The 22,537-nt window shown below is 64.8% G+C and overlaps 2 protein-coding genes across 2 annotated transcripts in view; both read right to left on the minus strand.

Annotated features, from left to right (window-relative positions):
- Positions 1 to 2,598: 2,598 nt before the first annotated feature.
- On the minus strand, positions 2,599 to 9,188 carry PRF1 (perforin 1). Its single transcript, XM_075490665.1, has 3 exons — positions 9,175 to 9,188; positions 6,304 to 6,857; positions 2,599 to 4,429 (listed from the first exon to the last, which is right to left on the minus strand). Exons 2-3 carry the CDS (start codon positions 6,852 to 6,854, stop codon positions 2,599 to 2,601), a joined length of 2,382 nt encoding a protein of 793 aa, XP_075346780.1. The 5' UTR covers positions 6,855 to 6,857; positions 9,175 to 9,188.
- Positions 9,189 to 9,557: 369 nt separating this feature from the next.
- The window catches only part of LOC142404188 (uncharacterized), a 30,479-nt gene continuing 17,499 nt past the window's right edge, over positions 9,558 to 22,537 (minus strand). Inside the window, exons 11-16 of the mRNA XM_075490666.1 lie at positions 21,881 to 21,989; positions 20,025 to 20,101; positions 17,948 to 18,085; positions 10,944 to 11,054; positions 10,718 to 10,822; positions 9,558 to 9,671 (exon numbers count right to left, since the gene is read on the minus strand). Of these exons, the coding sequence (XP_075346781.1) occupies positions 10,739 to 10,822; positions 10,944 to 11,054; positions 17,948 to 18,085; positions 20,025 to 20,101; positions 21,881 to 21,989 (519 nt within the window). The 3' untranslated portion in view covers positions 9,558 to 9,671; positions 10,718 to 10,738. The remainder of the gene's footprint in view (positions 9,672 to 10,717; positions 10,823 to 10,943; positions 11,055 to 17,947; positions 18,086 to 20,024; positions 20,102 to 21,880; positions 21,990 to 22,537) is intronic.

The raw sequence follows: 22,537 nt of genomic DNA on the forward strand, positions 1-22,537 counted from the left end.
GGTTTGGGGGCGCCCCATGGAGCCGCTTTGGGGGCCCCCCCCTACCCCCCTCCGCGCTGGAAGAAGTCCCCGATGTCCCGCAGAGTGACGCGGGGCTGGGGGGGGCCCGGGGGGGGGCCCCAGGCCAGGAGGGGGGAGGGGGGCTCCTCGTCGCCCCATGGCGGGGGAGGGGCGCCCCACAGCTCGGGGGGGGGCGGGGGCCCCCCCCGCAGCAGGCGCTGGCACAGCAGCCCCCCCGCCACCACCATGGCCCCCCCCAGAGCCCCCAGCCCCACCATGGCCCACAGGCAGCGCCCGCAGGGGGGGACCCAGTCCCGGGGCTGCGCCGTGGGGTGCCCCACGGCCCCCGCGACCCACAGCAGCGCCAGCGCCCACAGGGGGGACATGGCTGGGGGAGCTGGGGGGGGGGGCTATGGGGAGCTCTAGGGGGGGCCCGAAGGGGCTCTGTGGGGCTGGAGGAGCCCTAGAGGGTCCCTAAGGGGCTGCTATGGGGCTCTGTGGGGCTGGGAGAGATCTAGGGGGGCCCTAAGGGGCTGCTATGGGGCTCTGTGGGGCTGGGAGAGATCTAGGGGGGCCCTAAGGGGCTGCTATGGGGCTCTGTGGGGCTGGGAGAGATCTAGGGGGGCCCTAAGGGGCTGCTATGGGGCTCTGTGGGGCTGGGAGAGATCTAGGGGGTCCCTAAGGGGCTGCTATGGGGCTCTGTGGGGCTGGGAGAGATCTAGGGGGGCCCTAAGGGGCTGCTATGGGGCTCTATGGGGCTGGGAGAGATCTAGGGGGGCCCTAAGGGGCTGCTACGGGGCTCTGTGGGGCTGGGAGAGATCTAGGGGGGGCCTAAGGGGCTGCTATGGGGCTCTATGGGGCTGGGAGAGATCTAGGGGGGCCCTAAGGGGCTGCTATGGGGCTGGGGGAGCCCTGTGGGGCTGGGGGAGCCCTGTGAGGCCCCTAAGGGGCTGCTATGGGGCTCTATGGGGTGGGGGAGCTCTAGGGGGGCCTCTAAAGGGCTGCTATGGGGCTCGGGGACCCCTATGGGGCCCCTAAGGGGATGCTATGGGGTTCTATGGGGCTGGGGGAGACCTAGGGAGCTGGGAGGGGGCTATGGGGTTCCTACAGAGCCCCTACGGGGCTCCTAAGGGGCTGCTATGGGGCTGGGGGGACCCTATGGGGCCCCTAAGGGGCTGCTATGGGGCTTGTAAGAGCCCGGAGGAGCCCTATGGGGCTGCTCTGGGGCCCACAGGGGTGCAGGGGGGCAGGGGGGGGGGGCAGTAGGGCTCACCTGTGTCAGTGGGGGCCGTGGGGCCCTATGGGATGCCGTGGGTCGCTATGGGGCACAACACCGGTGCCCCATGACAGCTTGCTTCCGCCCTCCACGTCACCCGGGCAGAACCTGCCCCCCCCCGTCCCCGTCCCCGATACGTGGGGCCCGGACGCGGGGGTTCCCCCTCCCCGATGCTGGGGCCCGTGGGTGCGCCGTGCCCCCAAAGTCACGCCCGGGACCCCCAGGGGTCCAGTGGGGTGTGGGGCGGGGGGGGGGAAGGCTATGGGGGGGTGTCTGGGGGGGTCTATGGGGTGACTTGGGGGAGTCTATGGGGTGCTATGGGGGCGTGGGATGGATCTGGGGGGTTCTCTGGGGGGTCTGGGGGGTGTCTGGGGCATCTATGGGGTTCCTGGGGAGGTCTATGGGGTGCTCAGGGGATCTATGGGGCATCTATGGGGTTCCTGGGGAGTCTATGGGGTTCTTGAGGTGTCTATGGGGTGCTGGAGGGGTCTATGGGGTTCCTGGGGGTCTATGGGGTGCTAAGGGGATCTATGGGGTTTCTGGGGAGTCTATGGGGTTCTTGAGGTGTCTATGGGGTGCTGGAGGGGTCTATGGGGTTCTCTAGGGGGTCTGTGGGGTGTCTGGGGCATCTATGGGGTTCCTGGGGAGGTCTATGGGGTGCTCAGGGGATCTATGGGGCATCTATGGGGTTTCTGGGGAGTCTATGGGGTTCTTGAGGTGTCTATGGGGTTCCTGGGGAGATCTATGGGGTGCTCAGGGGATCTATGGGGCATCTATGGGGTTTCTGGGGAGTCTATGGGGTTCTTGAGGTGTCTATGGGGTTCCTGGTGGTCTATGGGGTGCTGGGGGGGTGCTGGAGGGGTCTATGGGGCGTCTGGGGCATCTATGGGGTGCCGGGGGACGTCTATCTGAGCTCTGTGGCCCTGAAGAACCCTCCCACCGCTCTCCCCAACCCTCCCAGTGTCTCCCAGTTCCCCTCCAGTAGCTCCCAGTGCCCCCCCCCCGAGACCTCACGGAGCCGGGGCTGCAGCCGAAAGCCTTTAATGCTGTGCCCCGCCCCGAGCCCCGGCTCCGCGGAGCCGGGGGTCCGGGGGGATTCGGGGGCGGACGCTGGATCCGGGGGGTCTGGAGGAGCCTCCTCGGAGGTGGGGATGGACCCTATGGGTCTGGAGGAGCCTCCCCGAAGGTGGGGATGGACCCTATGGGTCTGGAGGAGCCTCCTTGGAGGTGGGGATGGACCTTATGGGTCTGGAGGAGCCTCCCCGAAGGTGGGGATGGACCCTATGGGTCTGGAGGAGCCTCCTTGGAGGTGGGGATGGACCTTATGGGTCTGGAGGAGCCTCCCCGAAGGTGGGGATGGACCCTATGGGTCTGGAGGAGCCTCCCCAAAGGTGGGGATGGACCCTATGGGTCTGGAGGAGCCTCCTTGGAGGTGGGGATGGACCCTGTGGGTCTGGAGGAGCCTCCCCAGAGCCGGACGATGGATCCTGGAGATCTGGAGGAGCCTCCCCAGAGCCGGACGATGGATCCTGGAGATCTGGAGGAGCCTCCCCAGAGCCGGACGATGGATCCTGGAGATCTGGAGGAGCCTCCCCAGAGCCGGACGATGGATCCTGGAGGTCTGGAGGAGCCTCCTTGAAGCCGGACGATGGATCCTGGAGGTCTGGAGGAGCCTCCCCAGAGCCGGACGATGGATCCTGGAGATCTGGAGGAGCCTCCTTGAAGCCGGACGATGGATCCTGGAGATCTGGAGGAGCCTCCTTGAAGCCGGACGATGGATCCGCCTCCGAAGGACCCTCCCCAAAGCCAAACAAAGGCTCTGGGAGGTCCCCAAAGGCATCTGTGGGCTCATCCAGCGGATCCAGGGGGTCTCCAAAGGCCTCCCCAAAACCCATCTCCGTCTCTTGGGGTTCGGCAGAGGAGCCGTTGGCCCTGGGGGCCTCCAGGGACCCCCAGAAGGCTTCAAGGTCGGGATTCTCGGGGCCATCGTCCTCCTCCTCCTCCTCCTCATCTTGGTTGGGCCAGTCCACGGGTCCATCTCCGGGCCTGGGCGGCCACTGGGAGAAGCGGTAGAGCCACCCGTCCCCCTCGGGGGGCTGTGGCACGTAGTCATGGCAGAGGGGCCCCCCCAGGGAGGGTCCGCAGGTCGCCTGGTAGCTGAACTCCAGGCGCCCGCGCCCGGGGAAGCAGACGACCGCCCGGTTCCCCCCGGCTTCCACCGGCTGCTCGCAGACCCCCAGTAAGTCGTCGTCCCACTTGTGGTCCTCGTCCCACACCTCCAGCCTCAGCTGGGCGCTGGGGGGCAACGCCACCGTCCCCAAATCCAACCGGGCCCCCCAGTGCGGCCTGTCGTTGTTCCACACCGTGGCCGTCTGCGCCTTTCGCCCCCCAAAAATCACCCGGACGTAGGCGTCGGTCTTCGAAAAGTAGTCCCCCTTCCAGCCCTGCCCGCGCCCCACCACCACCATCAGCCGCGCCATCCCCCGGTGCCGCGAGCAGCAGTCGGCGGTGACGGCGGCGGTGGCGGGGCAGCCGCATTGACAGGGCCCGACAAGATGGCCGCCGGCGCAAGCCCGGCTGCAGTTGACCCGCAAGGCCCGCCAGGAGATGTAATGGCTGACGGCCGCCCGTAGCGCCGCCCGCCGGGGCTCGCGCCGGGGCAGGAGGGTGTGGAGGGGCCGGACGCGGGACGCCACCAGCCCCGGGATGTTGGGGAGGCCTTGCAGCCATCTTGTGTAGGCCTCAGGCCTGCCGTAGAGTAGGTCGCCATGTTGCTCGCCTCCTTCCACCTCCACCAGCCGCTCGCTGTAGAACTCGTTGAAGGTGGCGTTGGCTTCGTTGCTCGCCCGGGCCCGGCGGCACGCGGAGGCCATGGCGCCGACTCGCCCGATGCCTCCGCCGGCCGCCACCTCCACCCCTAAGCAATCGGCCACTTCCTGGGCGCTGGCGCCCGACATGGCGGCCCGGCAGGAGCGGATGGCGGTGACGGCCCGCAGGCGCCCGCCCAGTTGGGCCTCCCAGATGTAGTGGGTGCCATAGGCGGCCAGCAGCTCCCCGTAGTCGGCCGCCGTGTCAGGGGTGAAGTGGGGGGGCAGGGCCCGCACGGCACGGAGGAAGTGGGGGGACGGGCGGGCATGGGGGGAGACCCAGGTCCTGTGGAGGGGGAAGGGGGGGGGGGGGTGAGACGTGGCGGAGTGGGGGGCACGTGGGGTGGCTGGGGGGGTCTACGAGGTGCTATGGGGGGGGTGGATGGGTCTATGGGGTGGCTGGGGGGGGTCTATGGGGTATCTGCAGGGTGCTATGGGGGGGTTGGGGGATCTATGGGGTGACCGGGGGGGTCTATGGGGTGGTTGGGGGATCTACAGGGTGCTATGGGGGGGTGGAGGGGGTCTATGGGGTGGCTGGGGGGGGGTCTATGGGGTGGTTGGGGGGTCTGCAGGGTGCTATGGGGGGGTTGGGGGGCCTACGGGGTACTATGGGGGGGTTGGGTGGGTCTATGGGGTGACTGGGGGGGTCTACAGGGTGTTGGGGGGCGTCTACAGGGTGCTATGGGGGTGCTGGAGGGGTCTATGGGGTGTCGGGGGGTTCTATGGGGTGGTGGGGGTCTATGGGGTGTCTGGGGGTCGATGGGTGCGATAGAGGGGTCTATAGGGTCCTATGGGGATGTCAGGGGGGCTGGGGGGTGGATTGACGGACGGACAGAAGGACGTGGGGCCAAGGGGGAGGAGGGGAGGAGGGAGGGGGGACAGAGGAGGAGATGGAGGAGATGGAGGAGGAGATGAGATGATGGAGGGATGGAGGAGGAGATGGAGGAGGCCATGGAGGAGGAGATGATGGAGGAGATGAGATGGAGGAGGGACAGAAGAAGGCACAGAGACGTAGGAGGCCATGGAGGAGGAGGAGGAGATGGAGGAGGAGGAGGAGATGGAGGAGGAGGAGGAGATGGAGGAGGGACGGAGAAGGTAGAGGGGATGGAGAAGGCGGAGGAGGCCATGGAGGAGATGATGGAGGAGATGGAGGAGGTGGCGAAGGGATGGAAGGAGGGACGGAGGAGACGGAAGAGGCCATGGAGGAGATGGAGGAGATGGAGGAGGCCATGGAGAAGATGATGGAGGACAGAGGAGCTGGAGAAGATGGAGGAGCTGGAAGAGCTGGAGAAGATGGAAGAGGTGGAAGAGTTGGAGAAGGTGGAGGAGCTGGAGGGAGGGATGGATGAGATGGAGAAGATGGAGGAGCTGGAAGAGCTGGAGAAGATGTTGGAGCTGGAGAAGATGATGGAGAACATGGAGGAGCTGGAGAAGATGGAGAAGATGACGGAGAAGACGGAGCAGGTGGAGGGAACGACGAGATGGAGAAGATGGAGGAGCTGGAAGAGCTGGAGAAGATGGAGAAGATGATGGAGAAGATGGAGGAGCTGGAGAAGATGGAGAAGATGATGGAGAAGATGGAGGAGCTGGAGGGATGGACGAGATGGAGAAGATGGAGGAGCTGGAAGAGCTGGAGAAGATGTTGGAGCTGGAGAAGATGGAGAAGATGATGGAGAACATGGAGGAGCTGGAGAAGATGGAGAAGATGACGGAGAAGATGGAGGAGCTGGAGAAGATGGAGAAGATGATGGAGAACATGGAGGAGCTGGAGAAGATGGAGAAGATGACGGAGAAGATGGAGGAGCTGGAGAAGATGGAGAAGATGATGGAGAACATGGAGGAGCTGGAGAAGATGGAGAAGATGACGGAGAAGATGGAGGAGCTGGAGGGATGGACGAGATGGAGAAGATGGAGGAGCTGGAAGAGCTGGAGAAGATGTTGGAGCTGGAGAAGATGGAGAAGATGATGGAGAACATGGAGGAGCTGGAGAAGATGGAGAAGATGACGGAGAACATGGAGGAGCTGGAGAAGATGGAGAAGATGATGGAGAACATGGAGAAGCTGGAGAAGATGGAGAAGATGACGGAGAAGACGGAGCAGGTGGAGGGACGGACGAGACGGAGAAGGTGGAGGAGGCGCGGGAGGCAGGAGAAGACCCACCAGTAGTGGACGCAGTGCATCTCCAGGCTGGCGAAGGCGTAGCGGTCCTCCCGCTGCCGCTGCAGCCCGAACTCGGCCACCCGCGAGTGGGACCCGGCTACGGTCAAGGTCCCCTGCACCCCCGGTGGCACCACCGCCCCCAGACCCACCCGCCACCCCTGGGCCACCTTCTCCGTCCCGGCCACCACCGTCCCCACCGCCCGGCTGCCCGCCGCCACCCGCACGCTCTGCCGGCACCGCCGCCCCGCCCGCCACCCCGCCACGCCGGCCGGCAGCCGCCGCGGTCGCCCCCCGGCCAGGGGGTCCGGGCAGAGCAGGCAGCGGCCCGCCGGGCCGGCGGGGACCTCCCCCACCAGCAGGACCTGGCCACCGGCGGGGCTGAGGGTGGTGACGTCCAGGCCCCAGCCCAGCACCTGGGCGCCGGGGGCCAGCGGGGCGGCGCAGGCGTCCCCCCGGGCGCGGTGGCACTGGGGGGTCCCCGGGGAGCAGCGCTGGAGGGACAGCAGGGACAGGAGCCAGAGGCCGGAGAGGGGACGCCGGGGGACGGCCATGGCCTGGGGGGAGAGGGGGAGGTGGGGTGGGGGGCCCGGGGACACGGGGACACCGCGGGGGGAGGGAGGGCGGTGGGGACACGGGGTGGGGACACGGGTGGGGACGTGGGGGTGGGGACGTGGTGGCGGGGACACGGCGGTGGGGACGTGGAGGTGGCGATGGGGACACGGGTGGGGACACGGGGTGGGGACGTGGTGGTGGGGACGTGGGGCTGGCGATGGGGACATGGGTGGGGACGTGGGGTGGGGACGTGGAGGTGGCGATGGGGACACGGGTGGGGACATGGGGTGGGGACGTGGTGGTGGGGACATGGGGGTGGCGATGGGGACATGGGTGGGGACATGGGGTGGGGACACGGGGTGGGGATGTGGGGATGAGGACGTGGGGATGGTGATGGGGACACGGGTGGGGACACGGGGTGGGGACGTGGGGGTGGGGACGTGGTGGTGGGGACGTGGGGGTGGCGATGGGGACACGGGTGGGGACACGGGGTGGGGACACGGGGTGGGGACGTGGTGGTTGGGACATGGGGATGGCAACAGGGATGTGGGGGTGGGGACACGAGGATGGGGACGTGGGGGTGGTGATGGGGACGTGGGGACAGTGGTGGGGACGTGGGGGTCAGGACACGGGGATGGGGACACAGGAGTGGGGACATGAGGATGGGGATGTGGTGGTGGGGACGTGGGGGTGGGGACGTGGGGCTGGCGATGGGGACATTGGCGATGGGGACACTGGGGTGGGGACACGGGGTGGGGACGTGGGGGTGGCGATGAGGACGTGATGGGGACGTGAGGACGGTGGTGGGGACGTGGGGATGAGGACATGGGGATGGCCATGGGGACACGGGTGGGGACACGGGGTGGGGACACGGGGTGGGGACATGGTGGTGGGGACGTGGGGATGGGGATGTGGGGATGGGGACGTGGGGATGGGGAGATGGGGACGCTGGCGATAGGGACACTGGGGTGGGGACACGGGGTGGGGACGTGGTGGTTGGGACATGGGGATGGCAACAGGGACGTGGGGGTGGGGACACGAGGATGGGGACGTGGGGACGGTGGTGGGGACGTGGGGGTCAGGACACGGGGATGGGGACACAGGGGTGGGGACATGAGGATGGGGATGTGGTGGTGGGGACGTGGGGGTGGTGGTGGGGACATGAGGATGGGGATGTGGTGGTGGGGACACGGTGGTGGGGACGTGGGGATGGCGATGAGGACGCGGCGATGGGCACGTGGGGATGGCAATCGGGGACAGTGGGGATGGGGACGTGGAGGTGAGGACATGGGGACGGCAACGGTCATGGGCACACGGGGGTGGTGATGAGGACGCGGCGATGGGGACGTGGGGACGGTGGTGGGGACGTGGGGGTGAGGACACAGGGATGGCCATGGGGACACGGGGATGGGGACGTGGTGGTGGGGACGTGGGGATGGTGACGAGGACGTGGCGATGGGGACACTGGGGATGGGGACACGAGGATGGGGACACAGTGGTGGGGACGTGGGGATGGTGATGAGGACGTGGCGATGGGGACGTGGGGACAGTGGTGGGGACGTGGGGTAAGGACAGGGGGACGGCCATGGGGACACGGGGATGGGGACGTGGCGGTGGGGACGTGAGGATGGCGGTGGGGACATGGGGACGGGGACACGGTGGTGGGGAGGTGGGGACGGTGATGGGGCCATTGGGGATGGGGCCATGGGGTGAGGACGTGGTGGTGGGGACGTGGGGATGGCGGCGGGGACGTGGGGGTGGTGATGAGGACGTGGCGATGGGGACGTGGGGACGGTGGTGGGGACGTCCAGGGGGACGGCCATGGGGACACGGGGATGGGGACACAGGGATGGGGACGTGGCGGTGGGGATGTGGGGATGGTGAGGACGTGGCGATGGGGACGTGAGGATGGCGATGGGGACACGGGGTGAGGACGTGGTGGCGGGGACGTGGGGGTGGGGACATGAGGATGGGGACACAAAGATGGGGACGCGGTGGCGGGGACGTGGGGATGGCGATGGGGACGCGGGGAATGGGGACACGGTGGTGGGGACGTGGGGATGGCGACGAGGACGTGGCGATGGGGACACGAGGACGGCGATGAGGATGTGGCGGTGGGGACGTGGGGACGGTGGTGGGGACGTGGGGGTCAGGACACGGGGACGGGGACGCGGGGATGGGGACGGTGACGAGAACACGGACACGGGGGGACACACAGGGACAGGGGGACACGGGGGAGGGGACACAGGGACAGGGGGACACGGGGGAGGGGACACAGGGGGTCCCGGGCGGTGGCCGCCCGCGTCCCCGCGCACTCACCGGCGGCAGCGACACCCGTGGGGTGGGGGTGGGGCCCCGTCACATCCTCCCCCCCCCTCCCCCCCCCACCCCACCCCCCCCAAACCCCGCGGCTTCACACCCCCCACGCGCAGGTCCCCTCCCCCCCCGACACCGGATATGGGGGTGGGGGTGGGGGATGGGGGGTTTCGGGGTCCCCGGGAGCGCGGGGTGGGGGAGGGGCGCAGAAAGGCGGGGCCGGGGCCGGTTTTGGGGTGAAAAGTGCTGTATTGGGGGCCCCGCCCCCCGCCGGGTGGCCGGGGGGGGGGGGGGGTCGCTCAGGATCGGGTCCACCGTGGGGGGAGGGGGTGGGGGTGGTGTGCGCCCCTCCCCCTCCCCGAGAGGGGAAGTGACGTCATTCGAGACAGGAAGTGGGTCCTGGCCGCAGGGGGCGGGGCTTAAGGCAGAGGCCGTCAGTGCTGGCCAAGGGGGGTGGGCGGAGCCGCCGGGAGGCCCCGCCCCCACCACGACGACGGAACCTGGAAGGGGGAGGGGCAAAAGGGGCGTCGGTGCCGGCCCAGTCCCCCCCCAGTTCGGCCCAGTCCCCCCCAGTCACCCCAGTTTATCCCAGTACCCCTCCCAGCCCCTCCCAGTTCATCCCAGTCCCCCCCAGTTTATCCCAGTACCCCTCCCAGCCCCTCCCAGTTCATCCCAGTCCCCCCCAGTTTATCCCAGTCACCCCCAGCTCATCCCAGTCCCCCCCAGTTTGTCCCAGTACCCCTCCCAGCCACTCCCAGTTCATCCCAGTCCCCCCAGTTCATCCCAGTACCCCTCCCAGTCCCCCCCAGTTCATCCCAGTCCCTCCCAGTTTATCCCAGTACCCCTCCCAGCCCCTCCCAGTTCATCCCAGTCCCCCCAGTTTATCCCAGTACCCCTCCCAGTCACCCCCAGTTCATCCCAGTCCCTCCCAGTTTATCCTAGTACCCCTCCCAGCCACTCCCAGTTCATCCCAGTCCCCCCAGTTCATCCCAGTACCCCTCCCAGTCCCCCCCAGCTCATCCCAGTCCCCCCCAGTTTATCCCAGTACCCCCCCAGTCACTCCCAGTTCATCCCAGTACCCCCAGTTTGTCCCAGTAACCCCCAGTTTGTCCCAGTCACCCCCCTAGAGCCCATCAGTCACCCCCAGTTCATCCCAGTCCCCCCAGTTTATCCCAGTACCCCTCCCAGCCACCCCCAGTTCATCCCAGTCCCCCCCAGTTCATCCCAGTACCCCTCCCAGCCCCTCCCAGTTCATCCCAGTCCCCCCCAGTTTATCCCAGTCCCCCCCAGTTTGTCCCAGTCACCCCCCTAGAGCCCCTCAGTCACCCCCAGTTCATCCCAGTCCCCCCAGTTTGTCCCAGTAACCCCCAGTTTGTCCCAGTCACCCCCCTAGAGCCCCTCAGTCCCCCCCAGTTCATCCCAGTACCCCTCCCAGTCACCCCCAGTTCATCCCAGTACCCCTCCCAGCCACCCCCAGCTCGTCCCAGTCCCCCCCAGCTCATCCCAGCACCCCTCCCAGCCCCTCCCAGTTCGGCCCAGCGCTCACCAGTTCTCCCCGCGGGCGGGGCTAGCCGCCGGCCAGCGTGGCGGCGAGGACGGCGACGAGGACGAGGAGGGTGACGATGGCGCAGGCGGCCGCCAGCAGCTTCTTCTGGGGGGGGGGGGAGGAGCGGGGTCAGGGACCCCCGGGGCTGGGGGGGGGGGGAGGGGGGGGAGGGGCACCCACGGGTGTCGCCCGGGGGCGGGGGCGGGGCGCGGGCGTCGTCGCGGACCTGTCGCGCTCGCCGCTGCCCGCGCTGCGCCGCCGCCAGGTGCTGCTCCCCCTTGCGCAGCCGCGCCCCCGACTCCTGGACGTGCCGCTCGATCCGGTCGATCGTCTCCCCCTGCGCCGGCGGAAACCGGTCGGAACCAGTGGAAACCAGCACGGGACCAGTAAGGACCAGCGCACAACCAGGGAAAAACAGGAAAAACCAGTGAAAACCAGTGAAACCAGCACAGAACCAGTGCAGAACCAGGAACAAACAGTGAAAAACAGGAAAAACCAGTGAAACCAGCACACAACCAGTACAGAAGCAGGAAAAACCAGTGGAAACCAGCACGCGACCCGTAAGGACCAGCGCACAACCAGTGAAAAACAGGAAAAACCAGTGAAAACCAGTGAAACCAGCACACAACCAGTACAGAACCAGGAAAACCAGTGAAAACCAGCACGCAACCAGTGCAGAACCAGGAAAAACCAGTGAAAACCAGCACACAACCAGTACAGAACCAGGAAAAACCAGTGAAAACCAGGAAAACCAGTGAAACCAGCACACAACCAGTACAGAACCAGTGCAGAACCAGGAAAACCCAGTGAAAACCAGGAAAAACCAGTGAAAACCAGAACACAACCAGTGAAAACCAGGAAAAACCAGTGAAAACCAGCACGGGACCCGTAAGGACCAGCGCACAACCAGGGAAAAACAGGAAAAACCAGTGAAAACCAGTGAAACCAGCACAGAACCAGTACAGAACCAGGAAAAACCAGTGAAACCAGCACAGAACCAGTACAGAACCAGGAAAAACCAGTGAAAAACAGGAAAAACCAGTGAAACCAGCACACAACCAGTACAGAACCAGGAAAAACCAGTGGAAACCAGCACGCGACCCGTAAGGACCAGCGCACAACCAGTGAAAAACAGGAAAAACCAGTGAAAACCAGTGAAACCAGCACAGAACCAGTACAGAACCAGGAAAAACCAGTGGAAACCAGCACGCGACCCGTAAGGACCAGCGCACAACCAGTGAAAAACAGGAAAAACCAGTGAAAACCAGTGAAACCAGCACAGAACCAGTACAGAACCAGGAAAAACCAGTGAAACCAGCACAGAACCAGTACAGAACCAGGAAAAACCAGTGAAACCAGCACAGAACCAGTACAGAACCAGGAAAAACCAGTGAAAAACAGGAAAAACCAGTGAAACCAGCACACAACCAGTACAGAACCAGGAAAAACCAGTGGAAACCAGCACGCGACCCGTAAGGACCAGCGCACAACCAGTGAAAAACAGGAAAAACCAGTGAAAACCAGTGAAACCAGCACACAACCAGTACAGAACTAGGAAAACCAGTGAAAACCAGCACGCAACCAGTACAGAACCAGGAAAAACCAGTGAAAACCAGGAAAACCAGTGAAACCAGCACACAACCAGTACAGAACCAGTGCAGAACCAGGAAAACCCAGTGAAAACCAGGAAAAACCAGTGAAAACCAGAACACAACCAGTGAAAACCAGGAAAAACCAGTGAAAACCAGCACGGGACCCGTAAGGACCAGCGCACAACCAGGGAAAAACAGGAAAAACCAGTGAAAACCAGTGAAACCAGCACAGAACCAGTACAGAACCAGGAAAAACCAGTGAAACCAGCACAGAACCAGTACAGAACCAGGAAAAACCAGTGAAAAACAGGAAAAACCAGTGAAACCAGCACACAACCAGTACAGAACCAGGAAAAACCAGTGGAAACCAGCACGCGACCCGTAAGGACCAGCGCACAACCAGTGAAAAACAGGAAAAACCAGTGAAAACCAGTGAAACCAGCACAGAACCAGTACAGAACCAGGAAAAACCAGTGGAAACCAGCACGCGACCCGTAAGGACCAGCGCACAACCAGTGAAAAACAGGAAAAACCAGTGAAAACCAGTGAAACCAGCACAGAACCAGTACAGAACCAGGAAAAACCAGTGAAACCAGCACAGAACCAGTACAGAACCAGGAAAAACCAGTGAAACCAGCACAGAACCAGTACAGAACCAGGAAAAACCAGTGAAAAACAGGAAAAACCAGTGAAACCAGCACACAACCAGTACAGAACCAGGAAAAACCAGTGGAAACCAGCACGCGACCCGTAAGGACCAGCGCACAACCAGTGAAAAACAGGAAAAACCAGTGAAAACCAGTGAAACCAGCACAGAACCAGTACAGAACCAGGAAAAACCAGTGGAAACCAGCACGCGACCCGTAAGGACCAGCGCACAACCAGTGAAAAACAGGAAAAACCAGTGAAAACCAGTGAAACCAGCACAGAACCAGTACAGAACCAGGAAAAACCAGTGAAACCAGCACAGAACCAGTACAGAACCAGGAAAAACCAGTGAAACCAGCACAGAACCAGTACAGAACCAGGAAAAACCAGTGAAAAACAGGAAAAACCAGTGAAACCAGCACACAACCAGTACAGAACCAGGAAAATCCAGTGGAAACCAGCACGCGACCCGTAAGGACCAGCGCACAACCAGTGAAAAACAGGAAAAACCAGTGAAAACCAGTGAAACCAGCACAGAACCAGTACAGAACCAGGAAAAACCAGTGGAAACCAGCACGCGACCCGTAAGGACCAGCGCACAACCAGTGAAAAACAGGAAAAACCAGTGAAAACCAGTGAAACCAGCACAGAACCAGTACAGAACCAGGAAAAACCAGTGAAACCAGCACAGAACCAGTACAGAACCAGGAAAAACCAGTGAAACCAGCACAGAACCAGTGCAGAACCAGGAAAAAACAGTGAAAAACAGGAAAAACCAGTGAAACCAGCACACAACCAGTACAGAACCAGGAAAAACCAGTGGAAACCAGCACGCGACCCGTAAGGACCAGCGCACAACCAGTGAAAAACAGGAAAAACCAGTGAAAACCAGTGAAACCAGCACACAACCAGTACAGAACCAGGAAAACCAGTGAAAACCAGTGAAACCAGCACAGAACCAGTACAGAACCAGGAAAAACCAGTGAAAACCAGAACATAACCAGTGCAGAACCAGGAAAAAACAGTGAAAACCAGTGAAAGCAGCACACAACCAGTGCAGAACCAGGAAAAAACAGTGAAAACCAGTACAGAACCAGGAAAAAACAGTGAAAACCAGTGAAACCAGCACAGAACCAGTACAGAACCAGGAAAATCCAGTGAAAACCAGCACACAACCAGTGCAGAACCAGGAAAAACCAGTGAAAACCAGTGAAAACCAGTGAAACCAGCACAGAACCAGTACAGAACCAGGAAAAACCAGTGGAAACCAGCACGGGACCCGTAAGGACCAGCGCACAACCAGTGAAAAACAGGAAAAACCAGTGAAAACCAGTGAAACCAGCACACAACCAGTACAGAACCAGGAAAAACCAGTGAAACCAGCACACAACCAGTACAGAACCAGGAAAACCAGTGGAAACCAGTGAAACCAGCACAGAACCAGTACAGAACCAGGAAAAACCAGTGAAAACCAGAACATAACCAGTGCAGAACCAGGAAAAAACAGTGAAAACCAGTACAGAACCAGTACAGAACCAGGAAAAAACAGTGAAAACCAGTGAAACCAGCACAGAACCAGTACAGAACCAGGAAAATCCAGTGAAAACCAGCACACAACCAGTGCAGAACCAGGAAAAACCAGTGAAAACCAGTGAAAACCAGTGAAACCAGCACAGAACCAGTACAGAACCAGGAAAAACCAGTGGAAACCAGCACGGGACCCGTAAGGACCAGCGCACAACCAGTGAAAAACAGGAAAAACCAGTGAAAACCAGTGAAACCAGCACAGAACCAGTACAGAACCAGGAAAAACCAGTGAAAACCAGTGAAACCAGTACAGAACCAGTACAGAACCAGGAAAAACCAGTGAAAACCAGTGAAACCAGCACAGAACCAGTACAGAACCAAGAAAAACCAGTGAAAAACAGCACAGAACCAGTACAGAACCAGGAAAAACCAGTGAAAACCAGTGAAACCAGCACAGAACCAGTACAGAACCAAGAAAAACCAGTGAAAACCAGTGAAACCAGCACAGAACCAGTACAGAACCAGTACAGAACCACGAAAAACCAGTGAAAACCAGCACACAACCAGTACAGAACCAGGAAAAACCAGTGAAAACCAGTACAGAACCAGTACAGAACCAGGAAAAACCAGTGAAACCAGCACGCAACCAGTGCAGAACCAGGAAAAACCAGTGAAAACCAGCACACAACCAGTACAGAACCAGGAAAAACCAGTGGAAACCAGCACACAACCAGTACAGAACCAGGAAAAAACAGTGAAAACCAGGAAAACCAGTGAAAACCAGCACAGAACCAGTACAGAACCAGTACAGAACTAGGAAAAACCAGTGGAAACCAGCACGGGACCTGTAAGGACCAGTGAAAGCAGTACACAACCAGTACAGAACCAGTAAAAACCAGTGAAAAACAATCAAAACCAGTGAAAACCCATGAAAACCAGCATACAACCAGTGCAGAACCAGTAAAAACCAGTACAGAACCAGAAAAAAACAGTGAAAACCAGCATAGAAGCAATAAAAACCAGTACAGAACCAGTAAAAACCAGTATGAAGCCACACACTCCCGTACGACCCATCACAGCCAGGCTGTACCCCCCCCCTGCTCCCAGTGCCCACCAGTTCATCCCAGTGCCCCCCAGTTCCCTCCGAGAGCAAACCAACGTCCTTCTGCGTCCCCCAGTTCGTCCCAGTCCCTCCCAGTTCATCCCAGCTCCCTCCCAGTGCCCCCAGTCCCACCTGCCCCTCCAGGGTGCCCCCCAGCAGGCTGAACGGCTCCCCCAGTGCCTCCCAGTGCCTCCCAGTGCCTCCCAGTGCCCCCAGTCCCACCTGCCCCTCCAGGGTGCCCCCCAGCAGGCTGCACGGCTCCCCCAGTGCCTCCCAGTGCCTCCCAGTGCCTCCCAGTGCCCCCAGTCCCACCTGCCCCTCCAGGGTGCCCCCCAGCAGGCTGAACGGCTCCCCCAGTGCCTCCCAGTGCCTCCCAGTGCCCCCAGTCCCACCTGCCCCTCCAGGGTGCCCCCCCGCAGGCTGAACGGCTCCCCCAGTGCCTCCCAGTGCCTCCCAGTGCCTCCCAGTGCCCCCAGTCCCACCTGCCCCTCCAGGGTGCCCCCCAGCAGGCTGAACGGCTCCCCCAGTGCCTCCCAGTGCCTCCCAGTGCCCCCAGTCCCACCTGCCCCTCCAGGGTGCCCCCCAGCAGGCTGAACGGCTCCCCCAGTGCCTCCCAGTGCCTCCCAGTGCCTCCCAGTGCCCCCAGTCCCACCTGCCCCTCCAGGGTGCCCCCCAGCAGGCTGAACGGCTCCCCCAGTGCCTCCCAGTGCCTCCCAGTGCCTCCCAGTGCCCCCAGTCCCACCTGCCCCTCCAGGGTGCCCCCCAGCAGGCTGAACGGCTCCCCCAGTGCCTCCCAGTGCCTCCCAGTGCCTCCCAGTGCCCCCAGTCCCACCTGCCCCTCCAGGGTGCCCCCCAGCAGGCTGAACGGCTCCCCCAGTGCCTCCCAGTGCCTCCCAGTGCCTCCCAGTGCCCCCAGTCCCACCTGCCCCTCCAGGGTGCCCCCCAGCAGGCTGAACGGCTCCCCCAGTGCCTCCCAGTGCCTCCCAGTGCCTCCCAGTGCCCCCAGTCCCACCTGCCCCTCCAGGGTGCCCCCCAGCAGGCTGAACGGCTCCCCCAGTGCCTCCCAGTGCCTCCCAGTGCCTCCCAGTGCCCCCAGTCCCACCTGCCCCTCCAGGGTGCCCCCCAGCAGGCTGAACGGCTCCCCCAGTGCCTCCCAGTGCCTCCCAGTGCCTCCCAGTGCCCCCAGTCCCACCTGCCCCTCCAGGGTGCCCCCCAGCAGGCTGAACGGCTCCCCCAGTGCCTCCCAGTGCCTCCCAGTGCCTCCCAGTGCCCCCAGTCCCACCTGCCCCTCCAGGGTGCCCCCCAGCAGGCTGAACGGCTCCCCCAGTGCCTCCCAGTGCCTCCCAGTGCCTCCCAGTGCCCCCAGTCCCACCTGCCCCTCCAGGGTGCCCCCCAGCAGGCTGAACGGCTCCCCCAGTGCCTCCCAGTGCCTCCCAGTGCCTCCCAGTGCCCCCAGTCCCACCTGCCCCTCCAGGGTGCCCCCCAGCAGGCTGAACGGCTCCCCCAGTGCCTCCCAGTGCCTCCCAGTGCCTCCCAGTGCCCCCAGTCCCACCTGCCCCTCCAGGGTGCCCCCCCGCAGGCTGAACGGCTCCCCCAGTGCCTCCCAGTGCCTCCCAGTGCCTCCCAGTGCCCCCAGTCCCACCTGCCCCTCCAGGGTGCCCCCCAGCAGGCTGAACGGCTCCCCCAGTGCCTCCCAGTGCCTCCCAGTGCCTCCCAGTGCCCCCAGTCCCACCTGCCCCTCCAGGGTGCCCCCCAGCAGGCTGAACGGCTCCCCCAGTGCCTCCCAGTGCCTCCCAGTGCCTCCCAGTGCCCCCAGTCCCACCTGCCCCTCCAGGGTGCCCCCCAGCAGGCTGAACGGCTCCCCCAGTGCCTCCCAGTGCCTCCCAGTGCCTCCCAGTGCCCCCAGTCCCACCTGCCCCTCCAGGGTGCCCCCCAGCAGGCTGAACGGCTCCCCCAGTGCCTCCCAGTGCCTCCCAGTGCCTCCCAGTGCCCCCAGTCCCACCTGCCCCTCCAGGGTGCCCCCCAGCAGGCTGAACGGCTCCCCCAGTGCCTCCCAGTGCCTCCCAGTGCCTCCCAGTGCCCCCAGTCCCACCTGCCCCTCCAGGGTGCCCCCCAGCAGGCTGAACGGCTCCCCCAGTGCCTCCCAGTGCCTCCCAGTGCCTCCCAGTGCCCCCAGTCCCACCTGCCCCTCCAGGGTGCCCCCCAGCAGGCTGAACGGCTCCCCCAGTGCCTCCCAGTGCCTCCCAGTGCCTCCCAGTGCCCCCAGTCCCACCTGCCCCTCCAGGGTGCCCCCAGCAGGCTGAACGGCTCCCCCAGTGCCTCCCAGTGCCTCCCAGTGCCTCCCAGTGCCCCCAGTCCCACCTGCCCCTCCAGGGTGCCCCCCAGCAGGCTGAACAGCTCCCCCAGCTCCCTCAAGCCGCTCTCCAGCCGCTGCAGCTCCCGGTGCCGCCCCTCCACCTCCTCCAGCGCCGCCCGCGTCGCCCGCGTCGCCCCCAGCACCTGCAACAGCACCCATGGGTGCCCCTGTCACCCCCCAGCACCCATGGGTGCTCCCGTTGACCCACCAGCCCCTATGATTGCCCCTGTCATCTCCCAGCACCCATGGGTGCTCACAGGGGCCACCAGCACCCATGGGTGCTCCCGTTGACCCACCAGCACCCATGGGTGCTCACAGGGGCCGCCAGCACCCATGGGTGCTCCCGTTGACCCACCAGCCCCTATGATTGCCCCTGTCATCCCCCAGCACCCATGGGTGCTCACAGGGACCAACAGCACCCATGGGTGCCCCTGTCATCCCCCAGCACCCATGGGTGCTGCCATTGACCCACCAGCCCTTATGGGTGCCCCTGTTTTCCCCCAGCACCCATGGGTGCTCCCATTGACCCACCAGCACCCACGGGTGCCCCTGTCATGCCCCAGCACCCATGGGTGCTCACAGGGGCCACCAGCCCTTATGGGTGCCCTTGTCATCCACCAGCACCCATGGGTGCTCCCGTTGACCCACCAGCACCCATGGGTGCCCCTGTCATCCCCCAGCACCCATGGGTGCTCCCATTGACCCACCAGCACCCACGGGTGCCCCTGTCATGCCCCAGCACCCATGGGTGCTCACAGGGGCCACCAGCCCTTATGGGTGCCCTTGTCATCCACCAGCACCCATGGGTGCTCCCGTTGACCCACCAGCACCCATGGGTGCCCCTGTCACCCCCCAGCACCCATGGGTGCTCCCATTGACCCACCAGCACCCATGGGTGCCCCTGTCATCCCCCAGCACCCATGGGTGCTCCCATTGACTCACCAGCCCCTATGGGTGCCCCTGTCATCCCCCAGCACCCATGGGTGCTCACAGGGGCCGCCAGCACCTATGGGTGACCCTGTCATCCCCCAGCACCCAGGAGTGCTCCCAGGGGCTGCCAGCACCCATGGGTGCTCCCGTTGACCCACCAGCACCCATGGGTGCCCCTGTCATCCCCCAGCACCCATGGGTGCTCCCATTGACTCACCAGCCCCTACGGGTGCCCCTGTTTTCCCCCAGCACCCATGGGTCCTCACAGGCACCAACAGCACCCATGGTTACTCCCAGGGGCTACCAGCACCGATGGGTGCTCCCCAGGGACCAGCAGCACCCATGGGTGCTCCCGTTGACCCACCACCCCCTATGAGTGCCTTTGTCATCCCCCAGCACCCATGGGTGCTCCTAGGGACCAACAGCACCCATGGGTGCTCCCATTGACCCACCAGCACCCATGGGTGCCCCTGTCATCCCCCAGCACCCATGGGTGCTCCCAGGGGCCACCAGCACCCGTGGGTGCCCCTGCACCCCCCCCAGTATCCCAGGGATGCCCCTGTTGACCACCAGCCCCTATGGGTGCCCCTGTCATCCCCCAGCACCCATGGGTGCCCCTGATGCTCCCCGACACCCATGGGTGCCACCGGCACACGCCCCAAGCCCCTCGGCACCCAAACGTGGCCCCAGTGTCCCTCACAGCACCCATGGGTGCCCCCACAGTCCACCAGCACCTATGGGTGCCCCTATGGATCACCAGCACCCATGGGTGCCCCCGTGGACCCTCCACCAGCACCCAGGGGTGTCCACTAGCACCTCTCAGCACCCATGGGTGCTCTCACCAACCCATGGGTGCCTCCGAGCACCTATAGGTCCTTCAAGCTCTGGAGGTGGCCACGGGCACCCGTGGGTGCTATAGGGCACCTATGGGGTCTCTGGGTCCCCTGGAGCCCCCCAGCACCCATGGGTGCCCTCACCAACCCATGGGTGCCCCCAGTGCCCTCCAACACCCATGGGTGCCTCCTAGCACCTATAGGTCCTTCAAGCTCTGGAGGTGGCCACGGGCACCCGTGGGTGCTATAGGGCACCTATGGGGTCTCTGCCCCCCCCAGCACCCACAGGGCCCCCGGCACCCATGGGTGCCCCACTCACGTTGGAGATGAAGACCTCGCTCTGCCCCGTCTCCAGCATCTGCTCCAGCTCCTCCTCCGTCACCGCCGTCGCGCCGGCTGGGGGGACCCCGCGCCCGGGGTGGGGGGACCCAGGTGTCGGGGACCCCCTCCCCAAGGGACCCCCGCGTTTGGGGACCCCCTCCCAGGGGACCCACGTTTTTGGGGACCCCTCCCCAGAGGGACCCAGGTGTCCGGGGGGGAACCCAGGCATTTGGGGACCCCTCCCCAAGGGCACCCACGTTTTTGGGGACCCCTCCCCAAAGGGACCCAGGTTTTTGGGGACCCCTCCCCAGGGGACCCAGGCATCCGGGACCCCTCCCCAAAAGAACCCCTGTTTTTGGGGAACCCCTCCCAAGTGACCCCTGTTTTTGGGGACCCCCTCCCCCAAGGGACCCAGTTTTTTGGGGATCCCTCCCCAAAAGGACCCATGTTTTTGGGGACCCCCTCCCAAGGGACCCAAGTTTTTGGGGACCCCTCCCCAAGGGCACCCACGTTTTTGGGGACCCCTTCCCCAAAGGGACCCAGGACTTTGGGGACCCCTCCCCAGGGCCCCGTGTTTTTGGGGACCCCTCCCCAAAAGGACCCAGGTTTTTGGGGACCCTTCCCAAGGGACCCATGGTTTTGGGGACCCCCAGCACCCCAAATGGACCCATGTTTTTGGGGACCCCTCCCCAAAGGCACCCGTGTTTCAGGGTCCCCCCATGCCCATGTTTCGGGGTCCCTCCCCGTGCCCAGGTTTTGGGGCCCCCCCATGCCCAGGTTTCGGGGCCCCCCCTGTGCCGAGGTTTCAGGGTCCCCCCGTGCCCGTGTTTCGGGGTCCCTCTGTGCCCGTGTTTCGGGGTCCCCCCTGGCCCCACGTTTTGGGGTCCCTCCCCGTGCCCCCATTTCGGGATCCCCCCCATGGCCAGGTTTCGGGGCCCCCCCGTGCCCCATTTCGGGGTCCTCCCGTGCCCCGTTTGGGGCCCCCCCATGCCCAGGTTTTGGGGCCCCCCCATGCCCCCATTTCGGGGCCCCCCCGTGCCCAGGTTTCGGGGCCCCCCCGTGCCCCCATTTTAGGGTCCCCCCCCATGGCCAGGTTTCGGGGCCCCCCCGTGCCCAGGTTTCAGGGTCCCCCCGTGCCCCATTTCGGGGCCCCCCCGTGCCCGTGTTTCGGGGTCCCCCCATGCCCCATCTCGGGGCCCCCCCGTGCCCAGGTTTCGGGGTCCCCCCGTGCCCCCATTTTGGGGTCCCCCCCATGCCCAGGTTTCGGGGCCCCCCCATGGCCAGGTTTCGGGGCCCCCCCGTGCCCCATCTCGGGGTCCCCCCATGCCCAGGTTTCGGGGTCCCCCCGTGCCCCCATTTTGGGGTCCCCCCATGCCCCATTTCGGGGTCCCCCCCCATGCCCAGGTTTCGGGCCCCCCCCATGCCCAGGTTTCGGGGTCCCCCCGTGCCCCATTTCGGGGCCCCCCCGTGCCCGTGTTTCGGGGCCCCCCCGTGCCCCATTTCGGGGCCCCCCCATGCCCAGGTTTCGGGGTCCCCCCGTGCCCCCATTTTGGGGTCCCCCCCATGGCCAGGTTTCAGGGCCCCCCCGTGCCCCATCTCGGGGCCCCCCCGTGCCCAGGTTTCGGGGTCCCCCCATGGCCAGGTTTCGGGGCCCCCCCGTGCCCCATTTGGGGGCCCCCCCATGCCCAGGTTTCGGGGTCCCCCCGTGCCCCATTTCGGGGCCCCCCCGTGCCCGTGTTTCGGGGTCCCCCCATGCCCCATCTCGGGGCCCCCCCGTGCCCAGGTTTCGGGGTCCCCCCGTGCCCCATTTGGGGTCCCCCCCATGGCCAGGTTTCGGGGCCCCCCCGCGCTCACCCACGAGCAGCTGCCGGCGCACGCGCTCCAGGCTGCGCTGGCGGTACCGCGCCTCGGCGGCGTGGCAGCGCCCCGACAGCCCCAGGAACCGCTGCAGCAGCACCCCGTGCTGGGGGGGCGTCAGCGCCCGCCCCGACCGACCCCCGGCACCCCCCCGGCACCCCCCCGGCACCCCCCCAGGGACCCCGACATCCCCCGGGACCCCAATATCCCCCCCCAGGGACCCCGACATCCCCCCAGGGACCCCCCAGGGACCCCGACATCCCCCCAGGGACCCCGACATCCCCCGACACCCCAATATCCCCCCCCAGGGACCCCAACATCCCCCGACATCCCCCCAGGGACCCCGACGTCCCCCCCCCCCCGGCACCCCAGCACCCCGACATCCCCCCCAGGGACCCCAACATCCCCCAGGACCCCCCAGGGACCCCAACATCCCCCGGGACCCCCCAGGGACCCCAACACCCCAATATCCCCCCCCAGGGACCCCGACATCCCCCGGGACCCCGACAGCCCCCCCCAGCACCCCAACACCCCAACATCCCCCCCCCAGGGACCCCGACATCCCCTGGGACCCCCCGGGACCCTGACATCCCCCCAGGGACCCCGACGTCCCCCCCCCGGCACCCCAGCACCCCGACATCCCCCCCAGGGACC

Source organism: Mycteria americana, unplaced genomic scaffold (assembly GCF_035582795.1).
Source record: "Mycteria americana isolate JAX WOST 10 ecotype Jacksonville Zoo and Gardens unplaced genomic scaffold, USCA_MyAme_1.0 Scaffold_91, whole genome shotgun sequence".
Taxonomy (NCBI): domain Eukaryota; kingdom Metazoa; phylum Chordata; class Aves; order Ciconiiformes; family Ciconiidae; genus Mycteria; species Mycteria americana.